Here is a 25194-nt window from a genome sequence, read left to right on the forward strand (position 1 = left end):
TTCGTCCCCTTCGCCAGGAGAGCAGGGCGCGCGAGACGAACGTTCGCGGGGAATTCATGTGCATCGCCGCCAAGATCAAATTCGGAGCGTCGGGGGCGGAGCCGGATTTCGATTTGCATATGTTTGCTCGACGGTTCGACTTTTAGATCGAGTTTATGCCCTTTTCTGCAGAAGTAAAAGCAACGAAAGCAAGTACAATCTATTGGGTTACAAACAGACAGATGGAATCCACGTAGCAAACGTCTAGGGAAGTCGTAACTTCAACTTCGTCTATTTTGCATTTTCTTCTGCCAGTGCTCCGGCGCGCGCCGTGGCCCGCCGCCGCCCACCTCCGCCCTGACATCCTCCACCTCTCGGTGCTCCGCCGCTCAGTCTCGGCTTTTAATCGCTCCGCCTCTCCGAGTTCGGCACAAAGCACCATATCGTGAACATCGTGCACATCATCGAGACGACGCTGAAGTGACCCATCAGCACTCCTTACACTCAGAAAAAAGGCGAGTTGACTAACAAAGGCTGCAAAGCTCCAATGCCGTACTGGTTCGACAGCACACCAGTCGCGAACGGTAGGAGCGCAGACCCTACCATTGCGATGCCTGCGATGAAGCCCACACTCGGCGTGAGGTACACCTTGGGTACAACGCGCGTCGCCTGGCCAAGCAGGATGGGGAACATGGGTCCGAGAAGGACGCCGACGAGGGAAACAGCGATACCGTTCTCAATGATGGAGGGGACGAACCAAATGGTGATTTCGAGGCTGTATCATGGTCAGCCAAACGGGGTAGGGTGCACAAGCCATAAGCAGAAGCAGCATACCAGATGGAGATGACCAGGTACATGAAGAGGGCGCGGTATTCACCGACCTGGTTGTAAACAGTTAGTCGCAGAACCTGCATGTAGACGCAGATTGCACCAACCTTCTTATTCACCCAGATCAGCGCCAACCGGCCAACAGTCAAACCACCGAAGAAGCCAGACGAAATGTAACCGGCACTCTCCCCACCACCGCGCTTGTTGATGATGAAGGTAACGATCCATCCTTGAGGTTGGTACAGTCAGTATATGACTCAAACGACGTTAAAAGCTTAGATCAAATTCACCTCCAAGCGTCACCTCCGTGCCCGTATAAATGAGCGCGAAAGTAGCCAGCAAGTTCACCGAGCGGTTGCTCAGGATCGCCTTGTACCGGTTGCCGCCACCGGACTGGCGCTCCTGCTGCGCGACGCCGCCTTCGGCCATGAGGACTGAAAATTGAAGTCAGTCTGCATTCAATGTTGTACAAAGGAAGGTTGCATAATGAAGAAACACCGGCGAACAATGACTCACCCTCCTGCCTCTTTCCCCTCAGCACGAACAGCAGGCTGAACACATTGAGCAGCGCGAGCCCGGTGGAGATGAGGAAATGGAAGGACCAGTGCTTCTGCGTGGAGAAGTAGGTCGAGGCGAGCGGGGCACAGAAGGCGCCGAGGCCTGTGTGGGAGGGGGCATTAGTATACTTAGTTCTCGCCACGCACAAACAAATGTGAGCAAAAGGCCGTATACGCACCATACGTCGCATGCAGCACGCCCAACTTCGAGAACGGATTCTTCAGGCTGCCTATGAAGCCGTTGCAGTGGGCGTTCTGAGCGGTGATGGTCGCGATCAGTCATACAAACAAACAACAAGGAAAGGGATACCCACCTGGAACGACATCCCAAAGCCAGCCAGACCGTACGCGACGACCATGACCGGGAATGGGGGCGTCGGCGCGATCATCGCGTACGCGACGAGCTGGACGAGGGCGCCAAGGAGGATGGCCTACAGGAGGTTGCGTGCTCAAATTAGTATGGGATATTCGACATGCACTTTATTCACTCACCTTCCCCAACCCAATCTTCACATCCAGCCAGACATTTAGGAACGTCCCGGACAAGAAACCCTGACGAAGTTGCGTGTTAAGCACTAGTTTCGGGGTGCGGCGAGTCTGTGCTCGACATCATCGCGCTTACGATGCAGTTCGCTACGAAGAGCAGGGAGACGATGAAGAAGCTGATCTGTAAGAAGAAAGGGGTAAGCATGGCTCTGTGATAAGTAATAAGGAAATACGAATGCAAGCTTACCCCGTACGTCTCCTGGATAACGGGAAGGAGGGGGCCAGTAGTGCCGTCGTTCCAGCCTAGGAGGGGGGTAAGTGATTGAAGGGGGCGGGGAACACCGATCGAACCTTCCACGAACATGGCGAACCAAAGAGACGCAACGTGCGACTGAGCCGTGCGCCACTTCTTGTTCCGCCACTTCGACTTCCCTTGCGGAGCATCCTCGAAGTCGAGGCGGGGGAGGACAGGGGCAAGGGTAGAGGTGCGACTGGGAGGTTGGGTGTCTGGCTCGAAGTTCTGATCGACAGTCAGTAAGCACCCTCTCGGTCGATCGCAGCCCACGCACCTTCGTATCCAGCGTCTCAAACGTATCCTGCCTCAGCGCGGACGGCCTCCGCGTCCTATCCGACGTCAACACATGCTCCTCCACCACCACCGCGGGCGCCTTCTCAAAGCCCGTATGCACATCCGCGCTCGCGGGCTTATCCTCTGGCACCATGCTCGGGCGACGCACGCGCGCGAGCCCGTCGTGGTGGTCGTCGCGCAGCGCCGACGCGCGCCGCCCCGTGGTGTGCGTGTGTACCTCGATGTCGCTCGCGCGACGGTGGCGCAGCGAGTCCGTGATCGAGTCGAGCTCGGCCGAGTCGTGATCGTCGATCGCGGAGTCGTCAACCTCGATCGTCACGTCCGTGCTCTTGCCCTTGTCCGACGTGCGCGCCAGCGGCGGGGGCTGCAGCGCCGCGGCGTCCAGTGCGTGGGATGCCAAGGAGGCCATCGTGGTCGTGGTCGTACAAAGTCAAGTCGTGAAGCGTAAGATTTACAGATAGTCGTACAGTGCGGGGGACCGAATCTTTTATGCGGGGAAGGACTTGGGGGATCGCGGGCCCGAGCTGGAGGCGATAGGGGATTATAAGCGCCCGTGCGCCCCCCATCTCGGGCAATTTTTTCACGCCGCATCATCGCGTGTGTTCTGGTACAGGGCTCGCGCGCCTGCTTGTGGTGATCTTTACATCATAGAGAGCCTGCCGAGCCGCTCCATCGCGGGTCCCTAGAATGTGAAGACATCATAGGACGCATTCCACGAGTGGCAAAGGCCCTTTTTGGGGGATAAAAAAGTTTCTTAAAAGGTGCCTCAAAAGGCAGCTAAAAAACATGCTATTTTTGGGTTAAAAAGTGTTCGTTCTCCAGCGTTAAAAGGTAGCCTCAAAAAGCAGCCTTTGAGAGCAGCTTTTTATTCCAAAAAATGTATCACAAAAGATCTGTATATGAGCGGTAAACAGCAGTCAAATTCTGGCCTCAAAAGGAAGTATTTCTGTTAGACCTTTTGCGCATCAATAAACAGGTAATTTTGAGCCATGTATTTATGGACAGATATGGAGCTTTTTTAAAACCCAAAAGATGCCAAATATTCATGTGTTTTTACTCCCTCAAATCACCCTTTTGGCGCGCCAAAAAAGGAGTCGGGAGACTAGGCGGGAGATGGACGGGAGAATAATCAGGAGGCATCGCTAGATCATCACCCTATCTCGCTGAAGCTCCCGACGTCCCCTGATTCTTCACCCGCGTCTTCACCCTGCACTTCGGCTGATGATGTGGCATACCCGTCCGATTGCCCGAGTCACGTTGCTGTGACACTCACGGTCCGAGTGCATGGTCGTGAGATCGCCGCGTGGAACAGCATGTCACGCTCGCCACTTTACTATCTGACATCGCCTCTTTATTCCGCTGCTCATCTTCGCCGCCGACCTCCGCACTGCAGTACCCAAGATTACTCGCGTATGGCGTCGTTCCACCCGCGGGTCCTACCTCATCCTCAACAGTTACTTGAGCTTTTTCGGCGGAGTCACCGTCACTATCCTCAAGTTCTGCGCAATGCCGAAGGATGCGTGAGTGGATTTGTGTTCAGAGCGTGGCCGAATGCTGACGCTTTGCTCGCTATCTCTTTTTAACCGCCGACGACGATTGCAGTTGCCAGTCCGTCATTATCTTCCGCCAGATTTACAACGTCGAGACACAAATTGTCGTGAGCAATGAGTAGCTTTGTCCTCTCGGCGCCCAATCACACGCCCCGCCTCGTCGAGGCGCAACACTGCTCACATCGTGTTAGTGCTCATGCTCATCCGCGTCTACGCCGTCTTCTCCCGCGACCGACGAGAGCTTGCGTGTCTTCTGTCTTATACAGCCGTCGGCGTTAGCATTGGCTGGGTGGGCCCTTTTCGGGCAGTCCTCCGCCGCCGAACCTGCCGTCGTCAAGTGCTTGGTGTATAATCGAGGGGGGGAGTAAGTCAGTTTCATTTGTATGTCCGCGCGATGTTCAAGCTAAGCACCGTATGTCTTCGATCCGCCACCTCTGCCCCTTCGTGACCTTCATGCTCCTAGGGCTCTCGGCCGAACGCTGTTAAGGCGGTCGGCGCGGGTGACGAAGGAGGAGGGGAAACGGGGCTTGAGGCGGTCGGCGCGTCGCGTGCGAAGAAGGAGGAGGGGGTGGGGGCTGAGGGCGGTTGGCGCGGTGAAGAAGGAGGAGGGGGAAGGGGGGCTGGAGCGGTCGGCGCGCTTGAGGCGATCGGCGCGCCGCGTGCGAAGAAGGAGGAGGGGGTGGGGGATGAGGGCGGTGGGCGCGGTGAAGGAGGAGGAGGGGGGAGGGGGGGCTGGAGCGGTCGGCGCGCTTGAAGCGATCAGCGCGCCGCGTGCGAAGAAGGAGGAGGGGGTGGGGGATGAGGGCGGTCCGGGCGCTTGAGGCGGTCGGCGCGCCGCGTGCGAAGAAGGAGGAGGAGGTGGGGGCTGGGGGAGTAGGGGCTCCAGGTGGTCGGCGCGCTTCAGGCGGTCGACGCGGCGCGGGGTGACGAAGGAGGATTCTGAGAAGTTATGTATGTACATTCTGTATGTCGAAAGGAATGGCATCAATCTCTATGGTTCAATAAGTAGCGGTCGCGCTGTCTGATGGTATGCTCACGCACCTCAAAGGTAGACGATGTGTTGCGCCTCGCTGAAGGTCACTGCACTAACATAACCCGCACCCCGTATCGTCTCGGTTCCTCCCTCGGCCAACTGCTGCTGCAAGCTAGCGCTGACCCTCACCCGAGGACCCAGCGGCAACCCCTCCCATCCCTCGGTCTGGGTATCGTCCAACACGCCGTCCGCCCAGACCCGGCCGTAGGAATAGTGGTAATCGCGCATGTGCGCACAGAGTCGGTACAAATCGTAGGCCCTGTTGAAAATAACGACCCTGCTACAGTAGGCGCAGACGGCAGCTCTCTTCGTGAATATCGACGTCGCCTTGCATTGTCTGATCGCGCGCTTTCGCATGCTTCTGCTGAGCCTGGCGACGAAATCCTGGATGTACTGGGCGTTGTATGGGTGGTTCAAGCACATCTGACAGTTCCAGTCGTATTTTGGATTGATTGCAGACTGAGCCACTCACGACGCTTGAAGGTAAGGTACTTGTGTGGCCGACTGAACTTGTGGGGGGCGGAGGGCAGTGGTGGTCTGTCTTGAAAACGCTTGCGCGTTGGTCGGCCTCTTTTGATCCCATGCCACGCGTCACTTTCCCGCATTTATATACCTTCACTTGGAGAAAGAACACATTGCTCTGCACTGAAGGAGACACCACCAAGACACAAGTGCATTGTCTGTTCAGATCTCTTCTGCCAGACTGGTATGCCCCATGCACAGTCTATCAATTGCACCTCAGATGATATCAGCAACAGTCTGGAGACCTCTACCCATTCCCTCCAGGCTCATATGCCATCTACAGGGAGACATTGCCTTCCTGAAGTTCAACTTGTCATGTGCATGTCACGCAAACTTTAGCATTTCACGTGGGCATCATCGCGGCTCGGTCATTGCCGGACTCCTGTTGTCAAGGAACTACTCTCGGAGATGATCGGCGGCTTGGTGGCTTACATGGGTCGTTGCTTCTCAGTCGCAGCAGCATCTCAACGTCTGCACGTGATGCAATGGGACCTCTTTCGCATTCGCTTCTTCCGAAAAGCAGAAGCTACTTCCATCTCGGCATGAATTGAGGCCGCCTTGCGCGAAGGCGAAGCGTTCTCAGTGAAGGCGCCTTCCAAATCTGTAAAGCTCTTAGCCTCATTAGAGGTAGAGCTCACCTCGATGGAGCTGCTATAGGCTATCATGAAGACGGATTGACAGTGGAATCTCTCTTTGGCAAGCCGAAGCTCGCCCGCCTCGACCGAGGCGCGGCTCACATACACGAGCCCGCCATCTGCCTCTGCCGAGGTATATTTCGCCTCCAAAAAACTGACCGTCGCCTCTGCAGGGGAGAAGCTCGCCTCTATGATCCCGCCGTCGCGGGGACAGTACTTTTTCGGACTAAGCAACCGCCTTCAGGCTTACGCCAGCGCCTCAGCACGCCATGGATGCGCAGCCAACGCTGATAGCTCCCCAATCTAACCCCGCTGCATCCCGCATCTGGAGGTTAGGAACGCATGTCATGATTACGTCTCGTTGAGTCAGGGCGCGTGTAGGTAGGGAGACAACTTCTCATACAAGAACCTTGAACTGCGCAGAGCTAGCGTCGGTGCTCATCTCAAGTCTTACATCCAATGTTCTAGAGCAAATATATGTCTCACTGTAGCGGCAAGATTAGTGAACAATGGCATCTTACGAGACGAAAGGGACTTACCAGATTAAATGCACCCAGGAATGACGACAGAGACTTGGGTTCAAGCACAATCGTCACAACAGATGGTTTGTGTAGAAAGAGTCGCGCCTTCATGATTAAAATCGTCTTCGTCGGAGGACTTCCCGCCGGTGTCTTGAGGGTAATGGTATGCTGAGGTGGCAGTCGATCGAGCAAGAGCTCCACGTTGACTTCGTCCGGTCCCTCCAGAGCGCGGCAAGCCTCCTCGATGCGAACGAGGTCCTCAAGCAGGTTGCAGCCCCTCGCCGAATGCATATACTCAAGAGCTTGCAGGGCAGCAAAAGCCGTATCAAACGGTGATTTGATGTTGCCTGCTAATGTGATTAGCGCGTTGGAAAGGTTTGCAGCGAGAAGAAATGACTCAACTGGAACAAGCAGCTGGTAAACGGTACATGTACCAGATACAGGCACGTTTATGACCTTTCCAATCCGATTTTTGACAGCACTTGGAGCAGTAAACGGCGGTGTAGCAAGGACAACAGTATATTTGCGTAGAAGTCATTGCTTTTCTGCACTGCAATGGGACGTCAGTGAGCTAGCAGTCACATCATGAATAACAAACTGACCAGCTTCATGGAACAAGTTCTGCCACCCGCAAAGGATATCATCTGGAGTCGCCGCTCAAGCAAGACCTCTACCTCTCGCATCACTGAGACATCGCCGGAGAATCCTTCGGTGAGGACCGATAAAGGTAGTCTTTCAGCCATGAGAGCAAGCAGTATGCCCCGAGATGTCGTACGAGCAGCGACATAGCGATGGATCGCAAGACGTGCACTCTCAACGACAACGCTGTCTCGATGGTCAGGTCGCAAGACGTGGATCAGACCACGCTGCAGCGACCACACCAACGGATCGTTGTTCCGCGCTGTAGTCCAAAGCGCGAGCAGTAGATGGCACGCCGCCTCAACGGCGTCTGTGCGCCGAGTCTGGCGACTAAGGTCCACGGAAAGTCGAAGGATATCACGAGAATGACACGTCTCGGGGACTATATTCTCCACCAAAGCTGTGATGACTCGGATGTGTACATGCAGGGGACGGTGTTCCAGCGAGGCAGTTGCGTGACCAAAAAGTCCGGTCACAGTGCGTAAGAAACCTGCGAGTGCACGGCGGGGTTTTCCTTTCGTCACAAGCAGAAATTCTTCACGCAATGTAGCGCATAGATGACTGCGCTCCGGGCGACCCGCAAGTGCGTCCTTGGGGCTGAGCATATCCAGCACGCAATCCCCGAGCAGGTGTAGATGGTCGAGGTCACTCGTCCCACCGTCGTGCGGCGCATCCCATGAGTCAGGGTCCAGATGAGTCACGACGTGAATCCACAGCGACAGAAGGTATCTGTTCAGAGTTGCGGAACGCTCGCGGAAACTCCAGGTGCGTGTGGCATGTCGATACATGACGGGGAGAATGTGGACGAGGACACCTATATGGTAGGGATGTGGTCGAAGATTGCTGTAAGCAGGGTGAAGGTACGGAAGCCACCGAAACGCGCGCGGCAGGAAAGCGGCGAGAGCACGCTGCGTCCAAATAGTCAGAGAGGGATCGCGGTGAGCGATAACGTCCATCGCCAGGAAGCACGTAGTGATGGTTATTACTGTCGACGAGCGAGGGACCCATTCGTGCACTGGGACATCGGCAGGGTCGTTACCCAAATACTGGAATAGGCGGGGGCTTTTCGATAGTGCGGAGAGACGTTTTTGAAGGCCAGGTATCTCGTGCAGAGCTGTAGAGTCCCGCGCGAGTTGGCGATAGGTAAGTAGAAGCTCGCATTCGCTCTCGACACCAGGAAATATGGCGGGCATAGCAGGGGAAGATGATCTTCATCTTCATGCTGACCTTCTTTTATGGGTTGATCAAACTTCCACCAACAATGGAGCCTTGAGTGTTGCCTTGCGATGAATCCTGGATAAACGCTTTCTGATGAATCGGAACGAAAGCTATGAAGGGTCCACGGTTGAACGCTGCACGATTGATCGATTTACCGCGCCGCAAGCGTGTTTACATTCCCTTTGAGATGAAGGGCGATAGAAGGTCGACCTGAAGTACCTTTGAGGGCGTACGGGGCTCTTAGGACATACTTCCAAAGAACCAAGGACCTGGAAGCTTGAGTCGTATAGCAAGGAGCACTAGCCGCCACGGTCGGCTCGAGCCCGGATAAGCTAGGAAGAACGCGCGGCGGTGCCCCCTCGCCCGAGCGTGCGTGCGAGTCGAACGGCCTGAACGGTGAATTTCGGGCGGACGCCGACGCAGCGGGCACAGCCACCCTACCATACATGGTAATCGCCTCTACCATACATGGTAATCGCCTTGATGCTGCCGAGGGCGCGGCACAGCACATGCGCTCGGCAGATGCCGTCGGTCGGCCTCCTCGACCCTTCCCCCATGATGTCCCAGCTCCCTGGCTCAGAGGTACGGTTTTCCAAGCTCCCCCTTCCTTGCTTTCTTCAACGAAGCACAGCGCATGCAGCGCTGCTCGCATCTCCGGCGTCTGGGGCTTTCGTGGGGCGTGGACGATCGACGGCAGTGAGATTAGGTGAGCGCCTGCCTGCGTTCTCTCTCGACCACGCTCACGCACGAACAGCTGTCTCGCCGTCGTTGCTGGACATGCGTCTCCCCTCGGCGCACCATGTCGTCTCGCTCTGAAGTGGTCGCCGGGTTGACTCGTGCAGGCAGGGCGCGATGAGGCGAGGGTCGCAGGTGCGTACTTCGCATCTCCTTCTTTTGACCACCGCTGACCAAGATCAGGCTCCCACAGGCTGGCGCCTCCCTCCCCAGCTCCCCCTCCCGGCTCCCGCAATCTTCGGTCTATTCTGGCTCGCCCTCGGGCTCGATCGACGCGTCGGGCATCTCCCAGAAGCCTCGGCGTCATGCTGGGGATGCGCCGCGTCTGTGCTGGCGTGATCTCGCGAGCGTCAGTCACGGCTGGCCTACCGCCCTTGAGAAGATCCGTCTCTCACGCTGGCGCCAGGACCGGGGTCCCGCCGCTCCGTGCGCCCGGCTCTATGCGTAGGACGACCGACCGCATCGATGGCGGCCTGTCGTGCAAATGAGTGCGTGAATCCGGGCTCGTCCGCGTCGAGGCTCGCTCTAACGTGCACTTTCTCAGCGCACCGGACCGTGATCAGCGTAGCTCATCTGCGCTTGACTCGCCACCGGCCCTCTCGGCGATCTCCTCCCCCGCTCGTCAACTTGCGCCCCGCCCCTGCGCTTGTCCGACAACGCGGACAAGATATCCACGATAGACCAACGTCTCACTCGATCACCATGGTCAGCAGAGACCGCCAGCGGGTTCTCAAGAGTGCTCGGCCTCGGAGCGACCTCCAGCTTGCGTTGGTGTGCGACGAAGCTGATCTTGGGACTTCCATACAACACATTTACGCCTTGCTCTGTAATATCCATCTGCTATTCCACCGTTGGCTGGCTCAGACGTCTGATGAGCCCGTCCTCCTCACCCGCCGCTGAAGCCGCCAGTGCTTTGACTTTGACCACCTTGCCCATCGGCAGTGATCTCTGCAACCCGAAGGATACCACGACGTCGATCTTCGACTTTGTCAACGACGAGCCGTTCGCTGCGACGTTGGTGACCGTGCGGATGTTCAACTCTGGACGGGGCAGGCTCCCAACGACCGTCGACTAACGCTACTTTCACTTACGCCTCCCCCCTCGCCCACGCTACGTGTACGGCTCCGGCGACAGCCAGTCCGCCTCCTCGCACACCCTCCGAATCGCGCGCGCCGCGTTGGGTCGTCGCCCAACGTTACCTGTCCCTTGCCATCGCCGGTTCGTGAGGCATGAGCACGATGATCCCGCGGGCGTCTCGCCAGCCTGGACGAATGTTGTCAATGCGCCACGACCCCGAACCTATGGATCACCTTCCTCACCGTGCATATCCAGTATCACTCAGCGACTTCCAGCACCTCTGTCGGGGAACGGAGGCAGGCGACGTTGCTCTGCGTCAGTGCAGATCTGTTGATTCTGAAGGAGAGCTCCTCGTCGTACGGTGCTGTCGGTGGTCATGAAGTTGGCGGACGACCGCGGCTGGGGCTGCTCGTCGATCCAGAAGACCATCACGCAGGCGCGTAACCTACGGTTACACGAGATGGCGTTTGGCGGGTATGGGCAAAGAGGCGTACGATCCGACGCTTGCTGCGATGCATCTGCCGGAGGTCCTGATGAACCGTCAACTGCTGGCAGCAAGGGCCTCGCTACTACTACTACTACTACTACTACTACTACTACTTGCTGCTGCGGTCGACCTGTCGCGCGATCGAGCCCGGGGCGCCTGTATCGACGTCCAGGTTGGTGGAGACCATGGTGAGTCGCCTGCGTGTTTCGTTGGCTGGGACAGCCATGGCCTGCACGCCCACCTTCTTGCTCCCTGTCCTGCTGCTGCTCACGCGCCTGCTACCGCGTCCTACGAACCTTCAGCACCCGCTCGCGACGGAGTGGCGGCGTCTCGAAGAGCTCTTCCGGCCGGACTCGATAGTGTCGACCCTCATTGTACTCATGCATCCCCGAACGCTCGATGTCGTCGAGCGCGTGATCAGCGATGTCCTGCGCGAGCTCGTGAAAGCACTGCGCGACTAACACAAGCCCGGATCCACGGAATGCATCTTCGCACACACCACGATCTGCATCACGAGCGAGCTTCGAGTGAGTTCATGGAATCGGTGGCTGCTGAAAATGGGGCTGCTATCCCAGACATAGCATGAGGGGCGTGCCGTAGCTATCGCTGCATTCAACGGCGACGCTGGCGCTCCACGCTCGAGTCCTCTCACCCCGAGTGCGTTGGTAGAGCAGTTGTGTTCGACTTCGCGGACAATGGCCTGGGGGAGTCGTTGCTAAGCTGAACAACCTTAGGACGGCACGATCTGTGGGTTGTTGGGGATGCCGTCGTAGCATCTCGTTTGCTTCTGGAACAATGATCCCGGAGCGGCGCTGAAGCCGCCGAGTTCCGGTTACAGGTGCCAGGTGCCGTTTGAAATGTTATGACTGAATTTTGGGATCCTACTACAGTGCGCCCGTATAGCTTTTTCTCAGTTGACTGTCTCGTCGTTGTCGTTCACCGGGGCTGGAGCCTATTATTGTCCCCGAGTTTCACTCTTGCAATCTAGTCATGTTACTTCGCTTTCATTGGAGAAGGTCAAACTCTACTCCCTACTGTACTTGACACTCCGGAACGGCAGCCTGCGGTTTACATTCCTGCCAAGAAGGGAACGGGGTGTTGCGTCTGCACAGACATAAGCGGAGAAATAAGGGTTGCCTAAACACTCACTACCACGATTGCGCCGTACACAATCAATAGCGCAATCATAACACCCCAGCACATGCGCTCGAAGGCGCTGGTACCGGACTCTTGGGTGCCCGGATCGCGATGCGCTTCAGTCAGCTTGGTTATCTGAGCATGGCCGTGCTCAGAGCGAGGCTTGCAATACAAAATGACGTCGGGAGGTCTGCGTATGCTCGATCCTGCAATCGCCACCAAATGCAGGTCAGTCACAGTACATGTCTGCTCAATCGTGAGTACACAGAATGCCAGCCTGAGCTCAACGTACCGCGACTTGCTGGACCAATCCGCCCTTTGGGTAAAAGAGAGTTTGAACGAGGCTGCCGTCCACAACATTGTGCAGTAAAGCACGACCCTTGTCCGTTCCGGACACCAGAATGTCCCCGCCTTCCCCAAACGCCATGTACATGGGATAGTAGATGTCTGGTGCTCCGATGTCGATGCTCTTGATGTGTTTCTGCTTTTTCAGAAGGTTAATTTCGATGGTGGATCCCGTATGGGCGGCGAAGATCGACTTTGTCGGGTCCACTGCAACGGAGGCCCTGGTGATAAACGGTAAGTCTGGTATCCGAGAGCCATGCAGCAGGTTACAAACATCACGTCCGGGCCATCGTCCCTGTGGCCAGTCTCATGGCCTGTGTCATAGTCAAAACGCGCCCTTGAAGGAAAGGTCAACTCAATCACGGAAAATGGCCAGGTTTACACACATCGTTCCCCCGGTCGCGCTAAAGGCCACAATTGTTCGAGACGACGCATCGAACTTCACAGTCTTCGGGCAGAAGGGCGGAGGCAGGTCAACAACGAAGAGCCGACGAATTTGATCCCCTGAGGGGCTGACAAGGCAGACCAAAAGGCGGCCATTATCTGTGGAAACTGCAACGCAGCCCCACTCGTCGCATGGTACAGAACGACGAAGAACGTCCATTGACAAGACTTCTGTCTGTTCTTCTGAGCACCGAATGCGAGTTGTATGACAGAAAGCCTGGATTTTGTTCAGTGACGCTACGTGCGAAGAACGGTGTCTCATACGCCTCTGCTCGCGACCCACTTCCAGATGGCTATATCGCCACGCATCGAGCCCAGTACCAGAATGGGGATGCCCGTGTCCTCGAAGTGTAGCCACACCGAGCGGGTATAAATGTGCTTCTCTGTCAGCGTCGACGGAGGCGAGGGGATGGCGACGTCCTTCTGCGTTGCTACATCCCATATACAGACACCTGCATAGCCTTCAATTCGCAGAGTCAGTTGCTTGTGTGATACTAATGCACGCCTAGAGCATACCAGTTGCCACCAAGAATGTGCCGCACGCGGAGAAACCTATGGACAGGACCCCGTCCTTCTGGCCGGAGAGAACGGCGACTTGCGTATACTGAGTCATCAAGAATATCAGACCCACAGTGAGAGGTGAAGAGTGGAGGAAAAGGAAGGACTTTGCCTCGCATTTATATCTCTGAAGGGCCCGAAGACCATCTTGAACGCAGTGGCATAAAGACCTATGTTCTCATTTGCGTGGTTTTCCATGCGCCCGCCAAGGCAATGACGATTGGTCCGCGCACTAATGGTCGCGTAAGCCACAATGGACAGCTAACATACAATGGTCAAAGTTATAAAGGGAACGGAGTCAATACGCATGGTTGGATACGATGGATCCTTGGAGTTGGCGGGGAAAGGACGGTGCACCTCGTGGGGCAGTGTGATCCGTCGGACTTGCGTGACGGCTTGATGCCATGCGACTCTTATCACGCGCAGTTGCCGAGATCACGCGTGGCCATGTTCAACTTCACGATCAGCCGTCGCGGCATATGATTTCTTTGAGCTCTCATATGCCATGCACTGACAGACTGATGTCTGGAGTACGCGGTCTCTGGCCGCCATTCTTCCTCCAGCAAGGAAAGCGATGGCATGCTGCAGCTCGCACGACTAGGCGTGAATGGGCGCGCTGGGCTCGCCGAGGTTAGCACCCTCACAGGAATCGGGCAGGTCAAGATGCCTGTTATCCTCCTGGTGAGCCCACCGGTTCCACCTCATCGCACCGTACCGGCCTATATACAGACCACATTTCTTTCCTGATGCCATCAAGTTACTCCCTGCAAAACGTTCCTTGATCAGTGCCGGTAACTACCCTAGGTCGGCATGATAATCCGCGGCGCATTAAGTTGCTCCGGTCCGCCTTCGCGCGCGATGGTACAAAGCTCGGCGGGCCCGACGCGGGCGCCCATGCAAACAGTGACATACGAGCCATGCAGCACGCCCGCGCTTCTGCCGCGCGCGCTGTACGAGAGGGGAAGGTCAACGTCATGTGCTTGCCACTGGAGACCACGAGTGTGGAACAGGTTTCCTCCGAACCTTAGCTCTCATCTATCTGACTACGTGCTCGATTAGCGACTGATGACGTGTCCGATGCACGCTTAGCCCGGGATCTCTTTTATTGTAGTAACATTACAGTGCTCTATGGGACGTGAAGCTTCAGAACGCCGCGGTGATGGATCACCAGCCATAACAAGATGAAAGAGCAGGCCCAAGAAGAGATGATCTAAGTGATATTCAGTGGCGAAGGAAGGAAGAAATGGTCATTGACTGACGAGGTTACGCCACGTTGTCCCTCGGAGTGAATTTCCATTTGAAGGAGTCGGCGGTGTACAAGCCATTAAGTGGACTTCTGCCATGCGCGGGAGTAGGCCATCCCAAGACTCGAGGTCTACAGCAAGGAGCTCGCTCGTACCGTCGAACATCACGCGAACACGCCTGTACCAGAACTCGTCCCCTTCGATGTCGTCAGGTGGCTCAGTATAGCCAGACTCTGCGAGAAAGAATTCCCTGAGTTCCTAACGAACGTTGGTGAATGTCGTTTGCGAGAGTTCGATGACCAGAAACGTACATTGAGGCCGTTGAGCTGAAGCTGGCGTCTGCTGTGGGCCGTCCTGTCGTTTCCCACTTGAACGATCAAGACTGAGTCGATGGGTTGGGAATCAACCGGGAAAGGTTCGAAAGGTGGGCCCGCAGTCAGAGTTGGAGACGGAGTATAGGATATGGTGTCGGAGGCCATGACAAGGGCGAGATATTCCCAGCGCACCTGGCAAGCTTGGAGAGGATTAGCACGCAGTCTGGAGTTGAGGAAGGTATCTTATAAGGCGGTATCCATTCCTCGTCACAAAGCAAGAGATTCTTTCCATTGACTTGTTTCAGCGCATTGATCATCCTGCGCTTTCTTCCATTGTCGGTTGATCGGCTCTGATGAAGGGAGGTTGGATTGGCAATGAAGCTGCTTGGACGCACTAAGGAATCCATAATGCATGACTGCACGGCTGAAGCTCGTTTCGGGAAGAACTGAACGAACCGGTACCTCACATCGAAGGAAGATGGGCGGGCTACGCCGGGCGACAACCCGACGGGGCGCGCGCGAATCGGAGGGCGTGCGAGGAGGCGGACCGGCTGTCGTCTGAGCCGTGCGCGTAGCGTGGGCGGTGGGCGTAAGTAGAAGTAGCGTTGGTCCAGGGTCATCGCAGGCCTGCCCCGTCCGAGTTGAACAGCCGCACGGCCACCAGCTTCGCAGCAGCCGACTCGTCGTTGACAAAGTTGAGGATCGACGTCGTGTTGATCTTCGGGTTGCAGAGATCGCTCCCGTTGGGTAAGGTGATCGTCGAAGCACCGGCGGCTCCAAACAGTGGGTGAGGGGCACGAGCTCACGTCTGAGCAGCAAACGGTCGAATAGCAGATGGATATTCTACAGAATAGTGCGTAAATGTGTTGTATGGAAGTCCCAAGATCAGCTTCGTCGCACACCAACGCAAGCTGGAGGTCGCTCCGAGGCCGAGCACTCTTGAGAACCCGCTGGCGGTCTCTGCTGACCATGGTGATCGAGTGAGACGTTGGTCTATCGTGGATATCTTGTCCGCGTTGTCGGACAAGCGCAGGGGCGGGGCGCAAGTTGACGAGCGGGGGAGGAGATCGCCGAGAGGGCCGGTGGCGAGTCAAGCGCAGATGAGCTACGCTGATCACGGTCCGGTGCGCTGAGAAAGTGCACGTTAGAGCGAGCCTCGACGCGGACGAGCCCGGATTCACGCACTCATTTGCACGACAGGCCGCCATCGATGCGGTCGGTCGTCCTACGCATAGAGCCGGGCGCACGGAGCGGCGGGACCCCGGTCCTGGCGCCAGCGTGAGAGACGGATCTTCTCAAGGGCGGTAGGCCAGCCGTGACTGACGCTCGCGAGATCACGCCAGCACAGACGCGGCGCATCCCCAGCATGACGCCGAGGCTTCTGGGAGATGCCCGACGCGTCGATCGAGCCCGAGGGCGAGCCAGAATAGACCGAAGATTGCGGGAGCCGGGAGGGGGAGCTGGGGAGGGAGGCGCCAGCCTGTGGGAGCCTGATCTTGGTCAGCGGTGGTCAAAAGAAGGAGATGCGAAGTACGCACCTGCGACCCTCGCCTCATCGCGCCCTGCCTGCACGAGTCAACCCGGCGACCACTTCAGAGCGAGACGACATGGTGCGCCGAGGGGAGACGCATGTCCAGCAACGACGGCGAGACAGCTGTTCGTGCGTGAGCGTGGTCGAGAGAGAACGCAGGCAGGCGCTCACCTAATCTCACTGCCGTCGATCGTCCACGCCCCACGAAAGCCCCAGACGCCGGAGATGCGAGCAGCGCTGCATGCGCTGTGCTTCGTTGAAGAAAGCAAGGAAGGGGGAGCTTGGAAAACCGTACCTCTGAGCCAGGGAGCTGGGACATCATGGGGGAAGGGTCGAGGAGGCCGACCGACGGCATCTGCCGAGCGCATGTGCTGTGCCGCGCCCTCGGCAGCATCAAGGCGATTACCATGTATGGTAGAGGCGATTACCATGTATGGTAGGGTGGCTGTGCCCGCTGCGTCGGCGTCCGCCCGAAATTCACCGTTCAGGCCGTTCGACTCGCACGCTCTCGTTCTAGGGAAACCGTCATCGTAAAGGAGTATCGTGGCACACAATCCACATTTCATCCTCCCAAGGATCTCAAGCTATGTCAGGTAGGATGACAAGTAGGTAGGTAGGTAGATGGGACACGCTGTACATCGACGTCATCAGACCCGCCCAACAGCGACGTCGCGGTAGTTGGTACTTGGGAAGTAGTCCTCGATGTTGATCTCTTCATAATCGGGCAGAGCTTCGCTTTCTTCCTCGATCCCCCAATCGAATACCTCGCCGCCAAGCTCTGAACGCGAAGGGTACAGGGCTTCGGTAAAAATTAGTTCTGAGTAAGTCCACGCGACATGTAACCCGGCTTGTCCCAAGGATTCAGACTATGGGCGGTATCTCATAGTAGCGCGCGAGTTACAGTACTCTCAACCCAGCATACATCACTAATCTACCTCTCCTGACCTATGTGGGTCTTCCACAAGCGGTTTTGTGCGCGCACAACTTCGGAATTCCTTCGAGCATAAACAAGCTGAATACGTCAAGCAGGTTCGAGCGCGTTTAACGTATTGACACTCACCAAGTACGCATTTGCCGTAGTTCCAGATGTGTCGGCAAGCACCTCTGCCTTGTTCACAATCGTGACCTGCGAGTCATCGAATTTGTACCACTCGTCTGGACGCGCGGGGATGTTTCGAGAGTAGAAGTAGTAGTGCCCGCACGAATGGTCTGCACCTTGATGCATGAAAACCCCAGTGAGGTCGTAAGCGACATCCCTATCACCAGCCCAGAGGGTCTCCCGCTCTAACCTAAGCGCGAAGGCCAATTGTTCGACGTCGCCTATCTCTTCGTTCCAGTCGTCATACCGCCTCTGCAAAACTTTTCCGGACGGGCCGACGGCCGTTTGGCTCTGCCTTAGCTGGCGGAGGCGATTCCGACAGACGAGTAGCTCATCCTGAATGGCCCTATACCTCTTACGCCTTTGTGGATCCCCACCACGGATATAGCGGTCCAGATACAGGGCTTCCCCGAATTTGACGTAGCTCTGGTCCTTGTAAGGTCGAAGATGTTTGCGATCAAACAGTACACGCTGTGCTGCAGTCAGCGCAAAGTCACCGAACTGAGTTGTCCACGAACCTGAGGCCGGACCTGCAGGAGGAGTGGCACGTCGACGAGCTCCCTGTTCAGCCTGCATGGCACGCCTTCTAATTGGACATCGTCGCAGAAAAAATCGTCGAGGCCGTCATGGATTTCGATACCGTCCTCCAGATTGCTCAGGGGCAAATACGTATAAGGGACCTCGCGTCCGTGTATGTCGCTGCCAAGTGGAGCAAGTTCATCTCGCAAAGAAGCGGCGAAGGATTGCTTGTAGGTGCCATAGAATAGCCTGGAATGACAGGTCAGCCTTTGCCAGCGCGCATGATCACATTCATACCGCCGAAAAGACTTCACTTCGATCCCGGGGTTTGATATACGCCCGTCCTGGTATACCGAAATAGCAACCTCGATTTGAAAAGTGCACTGATCCATGCACTCCGAGGCGTCCTGCTGATTGCCTTTGGGAATTGAGTGGGACGGTGGGCTATTCAACTCAGGTGGCGCTCACCCAAAAGCAGCTGGTCGTCCCTAAGCGGGCCCACGTTCCACATTGCGACGTCTCCATCCCTGTCAACCGACCATATCTCGCCGCAGTTATTCTCCACGTTGTTTCCGGTGGTCAGAGCAAGTTTTGCTAGGGTAACGCTGGGCGTGACGGAAGGCTGCATATCGCTCTGCAGTCGGTTAAAGAGGTCCGCGAGCTCATTGACGACTATGAGACGGAGAAATCAGGACCTGAAAATGCTATGAAGTTCACAAGCCTCACATTCCATGGACCGCAGAATTTCCGACCGCTTGATTAACCTGCCGCCCACCCGATAGTTCTCAATTTTGCTGTCGGGTATTGTTCTGATTGTTTGGCCAAAAACGAGATCCGAGGTCATGCTACGGATTGCGTCTCTCACAAGATTGATTGTGTAGAGGAACTGGAGGACATTAGTACGTGTTTTCCGCGATGTGGCGTGTCGTGCATACCTGAAGTAAAGAGTTGAGGTAGCACGTGTTGCCCAGCTGGTTCAATCCCCGGGGAAGATCCAGAGAGACGGATCGGAGATGGGCTACTCCCTCACGTTGAGCTATGCATCATCATACGCGTGCGATCTTGCTTACAGTGCAACTTTCCAGGAGTCCCCGCGAGTCCCATCCATTCCGTCTTGACAGATTGACCTCTGTCGCCCATCCGATTCTTGCGCACCGCGCTGTGTTGGTACGGCTCTGATGAGAGCCGCTTCTCGCAACGGGATACTGGCAGATGTTGAGAAGCCATCCGTACGGTCCTTTTCCGAGGCGGCTTGAAATATCTGTCACCGTCGGCGCTTTGAGTAGAGGGAATGCACGCACCGAGTGGTATTCCTTTGCCTTCAGGTAACGATTGAGCTTCAGCTCCGTCTCGCTGTCGCTTGAACACACATCCATCTACCAAGTTAGTCGAACGTGAGCCATGCAGGAAAGGCCGTACGCACCGAAGTAAGCCCATGAGCGCTATGGTGCCGCGTAGATGGACCATGAGATTGATGGTGTACGGCTACGGACGATGCCAGACGCTGAAAATGATCAGATATATGCGCATAAGAGGAAGCTGGACTTACACCCGGCATTCCGCGGTAGGGACGGCTGATGGGTGCCGACACGACCATGGGTGCCAATGGTCTAACGAACCCAGAGGTGTCATTGACGGGGTTGTTCGCGCCATTGTTGTTCTACCCAGTCAACTGAGACGGAGGTGACATGAAAGCTGGACTGAACGAACCTGCGGAAGCATACTGCGCGTTTGAGTTGCGCTCTAGGATTGCTGCTTAGCTGCATACCCGTGAGCAATATGTAGATCCCACCGGTTTATTCAGCGAAGGGTCGCTCTCAGGAGCACATTCAGTACCACTGCAAGTTGTATATGATCAGGCATACCTTAAGCGCCATGATCCGCGCCTGAAGGGCATCATCTATTCCACCTATTCCACTCGTGGTCCGCGTCGTGAGTCTCTGATTATGCGTCGGTATGCCTTATGTACACTGCAGAACCCCATCGCATACCTGAATTTCGCTCAAGAGCGCCTGTTCGATGATGAACCCAATCACCCTCGGACATTGACAGGAAGTTGTCGCGCGCACCTGTATTGTTCCCTTATTTCTTGTGATCATATCAGTTAGGCTAGCGGTGTCCTGCTCGATGGTATGTTGAACCGAACCATGCATCGGGTCTCGATACCTTACCTCGACAACGTTGCGCTGCTGCTGATCAGCACTACAACGGAGAGCTTCAATCTCGCGCGTCAACCGACGGCACTCGATAAGACGAGCTTGTTCCGCATCGTCGAACCGGATTTTCGCTAGCTCGAGAGACTCCTGATTCTGCTGTGAGGTTCATCGGAGAATCGAAGCGCTGATACTTACGCGTTGCTCGTCGACCCTGCTGCGAACTTCTCTTAATCTCAGGTATTTCTCCCTTTCGACACACTTGAGCAGTAGATCGTTGGCTTCGACCTTTTCAGAGTAAAGCTTCAAACAAGCTTATCAGCAGCCAGGTTTTGTATAAAGACGATACGAACTTGGCGAATTCTATCCAACAAATCCACCCGTTGCGTGAGATCAGAAAGAAGGTTCGTATCGGATGGATGTGTATCTGTATCGAGCGAAGCTTTCTCGCGTTGTAGTTCGTTGAGGACCGTTTTCAGCCTTCTTTGACGTTCGGAGCTCGCTGTCAAGAGGTCCTACGTCGGCGAATAGAGTAAGAAAATGACTGAGAGGGTCCGAGAAGCACATACCTGCAGCGTCTCCACATTCTCCTGCAATGTTTTGAGCCTGATTCAGATCACATTCGACTATTAGCGGACAACCAAACCTCAAGCCGGCACCACTCGGCGCCTTGAACCGTTTCGCGCTGCTGGGCACTGGGAGACGGAGCAATGATGAGGTGCTGTATACGACATAAAGCGTCACTTGTAGGCACCAAATTTTGGGCCCGTACCTCTGTCTTAGAGCATGCGGCTCTAATCGAGACGATAGACTCGTCTGTGCGGAGCAAGTGCTGTAGATACTGGACGAGGATATTCCCATCAGAATATAGTCCAGGACGCAACAGATAATGGTGAGCATACCTCTATGTCCTCGCAAAGCTCTTTGGTCGATGGTATGCGACGGATCCGCGAGCATGAGGCCTTCCAAACGCATTGCTGCAGCAGTTCGATGAAGACTCGACAGTCGGATTTAGAGGACGAACCTCGAGGGAATCAGTCAGGATATTCAGTACGGCGTGATTGCGCTCAGAAAAAGGGGTCTGTACTTTTGATCAGGGTGGAATTGGCATGAAGGGAACACACGTACCTCCGAATACAATATACTAGCTAGGTCCGTGACGTCGTCCTGCAGTCGTTCCAAGGCAGGTGCCAGCCGCGCCATATTATCTCCCATGGCGTCCAATATGAGTTTCTGAGTCGAGAAGCCCCGGGTTTATAAAGTGGGGAGAGAAAAATAGCTCAAAGCACAAAGCTCGTTCATCCCTTGAAAGCAAAGGAAGCGGTAAGGTCCCTAAACGGACCCAAAGGACTGAAAGAGATTAAAGAAGATTGGTTTGTCCAGATAATGATCATTGGTTTGAGGAGTTGCAAAATGTGCGTCAAGATCGGAAAGATATCCCCAGCGCCCTCGATACTTCGGGTGACTACTGAGCGTCTCCAATATGAACACGTGCAAGGTTGGCCCCGGATCATCCGGGTCAGCGGCATCGATCGTTCGCAAACACGTGAAAACACTTTACCGCTACGGCCTCTTGCCAACCTCTTGCGATGGCGCGTTGATCCTTGCTACTCTGATTGATGATTGAACCTTTGTCAAATGACAAATTTACTTTGCATTGAGTTCATTGCAGTGCCTTCGTCCATTCCGATGGTCCTTTCCCTCAATAACACGCGATCAAAACACCTTGACGAACAGAGATCGATCCAAAGATGCATTGTCTGGGCCTGTATATAAGTAAGGACATTTGCGCGTCCGTCATCGTAACTAATCCTTTCTGGCCATCGTCATAACTAAGCCCGTCTGCATCGCCAGCCTCTTTGACCATGACGCCTGTTCCGAGCCGCGCCTCGTCGCGCACATCGTCCGATGGCCTTGTGTGGCAAGAAGGGCAGAACAAGGTTACTATTACCAATCAAGGGTTGATATCCCTTGGCCACACGCTGAGTGTGAGTCGAAGGTACCTTTCCGGGCGAGGCGCAGCTCACTCCTAGACAGAAGGAATTCCGCGCCATCTGCCAAGACCAGAATACGCAGTTCTACTGTCGTCAGTGTGGGGGTAGACCGACGAGAAAGTGGACCACCTTGGACGTTTTGAAGCGTATTCTGTGGCTAGTCTTGGTGTGTCCACTCGCCCTAATTGTCAGCGTCGCGTTAATCAACCGTGAAGGCTTTGATCCTCGTTCTGCTGTGCATTACCTGTGTACTGTGCTGGTTCAATAAGGCTCACGTGGCCTGGAAGGGCTCGTACGTGACAGTACCTTACCTGGGCCGTCTGCCGAAGTTGCGCTCGCTGCAGATCGTCTTGAAGATCTGACAGCCGTAGAATAAATCATTGTACAAATGGCAAGAGGCAGGATTGAAAGTTCGTGGCCACCGTAATCGCCCTGGGCGACAGCACTTGGGGCTTCAGCCACCGGCTCGAGCCCGGATAAGCTAGGAAGAACGCGCGGCGGTGCCCCCTCGCCCGAGCGTGCGTGCGAGTCGAACGGCCTGAACGGTGAATTTCGGGCGGACGCCGACGCAGCGGGCACAGCCACCCTACCATACATGGTAATCGCCTCTACCATACATGGTAATCGCCTTGATGCTGCCGAGGGCGCGGCACAGCACATGCGCTCGGCAGATGCCGTCGGTCGGCCTCCTCGACCCTTCCCCCATGATGTCCCAGCTCCCTGGCTCAGAGGTACGGTTTTCCAAGCTCCCCCTTCCTTGCTTTCTTCAACGAAGCACAGCGCATGCAGCGCTGCTCGCATCTCCGGCGTCTGGGGCTTTCGTGGGGCGTGGACGATCGACGGCAGTGAGATTAGGTGAGCGCCTGCCTGCGTTCTCTCTCGACCACGCTCACGCACGAACAGCTGTCTCGCCGTCGTTGCTGGACATGCGTCTCCCCTCGGCGCACCATGTCGTCTCGCTCTGAAGTGGTCGCCGGGTTGACTCGTGCAGGCAGGGCGCGATGAGGCGAGGGTCGCAGGTGCGTACTTCGCATCTCCTTCTTTTGACCACCGCTGACCAAGATCAGGCTCCCACAGGCTGGCGCCTCCCTCCCCAGCTCCCCCTCCCGGCTCCCGCAATCTTCGGTCTATTCTGGCTCGCCCTCGGGCTCGATCGACGCGTCGGGCATCTCCCAGAAGCCTCGGCGTCATGCTGGGGATGCGCCGCGTCTGTGCTGGCGTGATCTCGCGAGCGTCAGTCACGGCTGGCCTACCGCCCTTGAGAAGATCCGTCTCTCACGCTGGCGCCAGGACCGGGGTCCCGCCGCTCCGTGCGCCCGGCTCTATGCGTAGGACGACCGACCGCATCGATGGCGGCCTGTCGTGCAAATGAGTGCGTGAATCCGGGCTCGTCCGCGTCGAGGCTCGCTCTAACGTGCACTTTCTCAGCGCACCGGACCGTGATCAGCGTAGCTCATCTGCGCTTGACTCGCCACCGGCCCTCTCGGCGATCTCCTCCCCCGCTCGTCAACTTGCGCCCCGCCCCTGCGCTTGTCCGACAACGCGGACAAGATATCCACGATAGACCAACGTCTCACTCGATCACCATGGTCAGCAGAGACCGCCAGCGGGTTCTCAAGAGTGCTCGGCCTCGGAGCGACCTCCAGCTTGCGTTGGTGTGCGACGAAGCTGATCTTGGGACTTCCATACAACACATTTACGCCTTGCTCTGTAATATCCATCTGCTATTCCACCGTTGGCTGGCTCAGACGTCTGATGAGCCCGTCCTCCTCACCCGCCGCTGAAGCCGCCAGTGCTTTGACTTTGACCACCTTGCCCATCGGCAGTGATCTCTGCAACCCGAAGGATACCACGACGTCGATCTTCGACTTTGTCAACGACGAGCCGTTCGCTGCGACGTTGGTGACCGTGCGGATGTTCAACTCTGGACGGGGCAGGCTCCCAACGACCGTCGACTAACGCTACTTTCACTTACGCCTCCCCCCTCGCCCACGCTACGTGTACGGCTCCGGCGACAGCCAGTCCGCCTCCTCGCACACCCTCCGAATCGCGCGCGCCGCGTTGGGTCGTCGCCCAACGTTACCTGTCCCTTGCCATCGCCGGTTCGTGAGGCATGAGCACGATGATCCCGCGGGCGTCTCGCCAGCCTGGACGAATGTTGTCAATGCGCCACGACCCCGAACCTATGGATCACCTTCCTCACCGTGCATATCCAGTATCACTCAGCGACTTCCAGCACCTCTGTCGGGGAACGGAGGCAGGCGACGTTGCTCTGCGTCAGTGCAGATCTGTTGATTCTGAAGGAGAGCTCCTCGTCGTACGGTGCTGTCGGTGGTCATGAAGTTGGCGGACGACCGCGGCTGGGGCTGCTCGTCGATCCAGAAGACCATCACGCAGGCGCGTAACCTACGGTTACACGAGATGGCGTTTGGCGGGTATGGGCAAAGAGGCGTACGATCCGACGCTTGCTGCGATGCATCTGCCGGAGGTCCTGATGAACCGTCAACTGCTGGCAGCAAGGGCCTCGCTACTACTACTACTACTACTACTACTACTACTTGCTGCTGCGGTCGACCTGTCGCGCGATCGAGCCCGGGGCGCCTGTATCGACGTCCAGGTTGGTGGAGACCATGGTGAGTCGCCTGCGTGTTTCGTTGGCTGGGACAGCCATGGCCTGCACGCCCACCTTCTTGCTCCCTGTCCTGCTGCTGCTCACGCGCCTGCTACCGCGTCCTACGAACCTTCAGCACCCGCTCGCGACGGAGTGGCGGCGTCTCGAAGAGCTCTTCCGGCCGGACTCGATAGTGTCGACCCTCATTGTACTCATGCATCCCCGAACGCTCGATGTCGTCGAGCGCGTGATCAGCGATGTCCTGCGCGAGCTCGTGAAAGCACTGCGCGACTAACACAAGCCCGGATCCACGGAATGCATCTTCGCACACACCACGATCTGCATCACGAGCGAGCTTCGAGTGAGTTCATGGAATCGGTGGCTGCTGA

General features: G+C 56.4%; 9 protein-coding genes across 9 annotated transcripts; 4 read left to right on the forward strand and 5 right to left on the reverse strand.

Moving 5' to 3' along the window:
* Positions 1–459: 459 nt before the first annotated feature.
* On the reverse strand, positions 460–2214 carry SCHCODRAFT_02715788 (MFS general substrate transporter; the record flags this gene model as incomplete). The annotated part of the gene is made up of 10 exons (XM_003027846.2): positions 460–754; positions 814–860; positions 915–1036; positions 1098–1241; positions 1324–1467; positions 1544–1619; positions 1679–1795; positions 1857–1916; positions 1987–2031; positions 2098–2214. 10 exons carry the CDS (start codon positions 2212–2214, stop codon positions 484–486), a joined length of 1143 nt encoding a protein of 380 aa, XP_003027892.1. The 3' UTR covers positions 460–483.
* A 1731-nt stretch (positions 2215–3945) lies between these two features.
* SCHCODRAFT_02602889 (uncharacterized protein) lies at positions 3946–4810 on the forward strand (the record flags this gene model as incomplete). Its single annotated transcript, XM_050344050.1, has 4 exons — positions 3946–3959; positions 4042–4096; positions 4181–4353; positions 4453–4810. The coding sequence occupies 4 exons, from the start codon at positions 3946–3948 to the stop codon at positions 4808–4810; spliced, it is 600 nt and encodes a 199-aa protein (XP_050198032.1).
* A 221-nt stretch (positions 4811–5031) lies between these two features.
* On the reverse strand, positions 5032–5445 carry SCHCODRAFT_01105167 (uncharacterized protein; the record flags this gene model as incomplete). The annotated part of the gene is made up of 1 exon (XM_003027847.3): positions 5032–5445. The coding sequence occupies one exon, from the start codon at positions 5443–5445 to the stop codon at positions 5032–5034; it is 414 nt and encodes a 137-aa protein (XP_003027893.2).
* A 1177-nt stretch (positions 5446–6622) lies between these two features.
* On the reverse strand, positions 6623–8532 carry SCHCODRAFT_02672464 (uncharacterized protein; the record flags this gene model as incomplete). Its single annotated transcript, XM_003027848.2, has 4 exons — positions 6623–6643; positions 6719–7047; positions 7214–7250; positions 7303–8532. 4 exons carry the CDS (start codon positions 8530–8532, stop codon positions 6623–6625), a joined length of 1617 nt encoding a protein of 538 aa, XP_003027894.2.
* A 471-nt stretch (positions 8533–9003) lies between these two features.
* SCHCODRAFT_02515754 (uncharacterized protein) lies at positions 9004–10367 on the forward strand (the record flags this gene model as incomplete). The annotated part of the gene is made up of 7 exons (XM_003027602.2): positions 9004–9263; positions 9312–9338; positions 9400–9427; positions 9486–9678; positions 9741–9780; positions 9837–9940; positions 10003–10367. The coding sequence occupies 7 exons, from the start codon at positions 9004–9006 to the stop codon at positions 10365–10367; spliced, it is 1017 nt and encodes a 338-aa protein (XP_003027648.1).
* A 767-nt stretch (positions 10368–11134) lies between these two features.
* SCHCODRAFT_02672465 (uncharacterized protein) lies at positions 11135–13395 on the reverse strand (the record flags this gene model as incomplete). Its single annotated transcript, XM_003025910.2, has 8 exons — positions 11135–11284; positions 11356–11556; positions 12006–12128; positions 12286–12559; positions 12725–12842; positions 12908–12999; positions 13066–13243; positions 13299–13395. 8 exons carry the CDS (start codon positions 13393–13395, stop codon positions 11135–11137), a joined length of 1233 nt encoding a protein of 410 aa, XP_003025956.2.
* Positions 13396–14466: 1071 nt separating this feature from the next.
* SCHCODRAFT_02516089 (cysteine proteinase) lies at positions 14467–21415 on the reverse strand (the record flags this gene model as incomplete). The annotated part of the gene is made up of 33 exons (XM_003025909.1): positions 14467–14550; positions 14675–14842; positions 14896–15090; positions 15294–15456; positions 15546–15672; positions 15705–15741; positions 15801–15891; positions 16146–16378; positions 16437–16464; positions 16601–16680; positions 16725–16784; positions 17083–17295; positions 17490–17999; positions 18047–18296; positions 18345–18465; positions 18516–18719; positions 18774–18933; positions 18983–19083; positions 19118–19298; positions 19349–19406; positions 19471–19532; positions 19597–19657; positions 19758–19807; positions 19913–19933; positions 20039–20167; positions 20219–20356; positions 20399–20503; positions 20770–20790; positions 20847–20921; positions 20973–21041; positions 21103–21177; positions 21225–21281; positions 21329–21415. The coding sequence occupies 33 exons, from the start codon at positions 21413–21415 to the stop codon at positions 14467–14469; spliced, it is 4014 nt and encodes a 1337-aa protein (XP_003025955.1).
* Positions 21416–22789: 1374 nt separating this feature from the next.
* Positions 22790–24153, forward strand: SCHCODRAFT_02515856 (uncharacterized protein; the record flags this gene model as incomplete). Its single annotated transcript, XM_050343337.1, has 7 exons — positions 22790–23049; positions 23098–23124; positions 23186–23213; positions 23272–23464; positions 23527–23566; positions 23623–23726; positions 23789–24153. 7 exons carry the CDS (start codon positions 22790–22792, stop codon positions 24151–24153), a joined length of 1017 nt encoding a protein of 338 aa, XP_050198033.1.
* A 378-nt stretch (positions 24154–24531) lies between these two features.
* On the forward strand, positions 24532–25100 carry SCHCODRAFT_02705820 (uncharacterized protein; the record flags this gene model as incomplete). The annotated part of the gene is made up of 2 exons (XM_050347003.1): positions 24532–24645; positions 24711–25100. The coding sequence occupies 2 exons, from the start codon at positions 24532–24534 to the stop codon at positions 25098–25100; spliced, it is 504 nt and encodes a 167-aa protein (XP_050198034.1).
* Between the last annotated feature and the right edge of the window lie 94 nt (positions 25101–25194).

This window comes from Schizophyllum commune, assembly GCF_000143185.2.
Source record: "Schizophyllum commune H4-8 unplaced genomic scaffold SCHCOscaffold_12, whole genome shotgun sequence".
In the NCBI taxonomy this organism is placed as follows: domain Eukaryota; kingdom Fungi; phylum Basidiomycota; class Agaricomycetes; order Agaricales; family Schizophyllaceae; genus Schizophyllum; species Schizophyllum commune.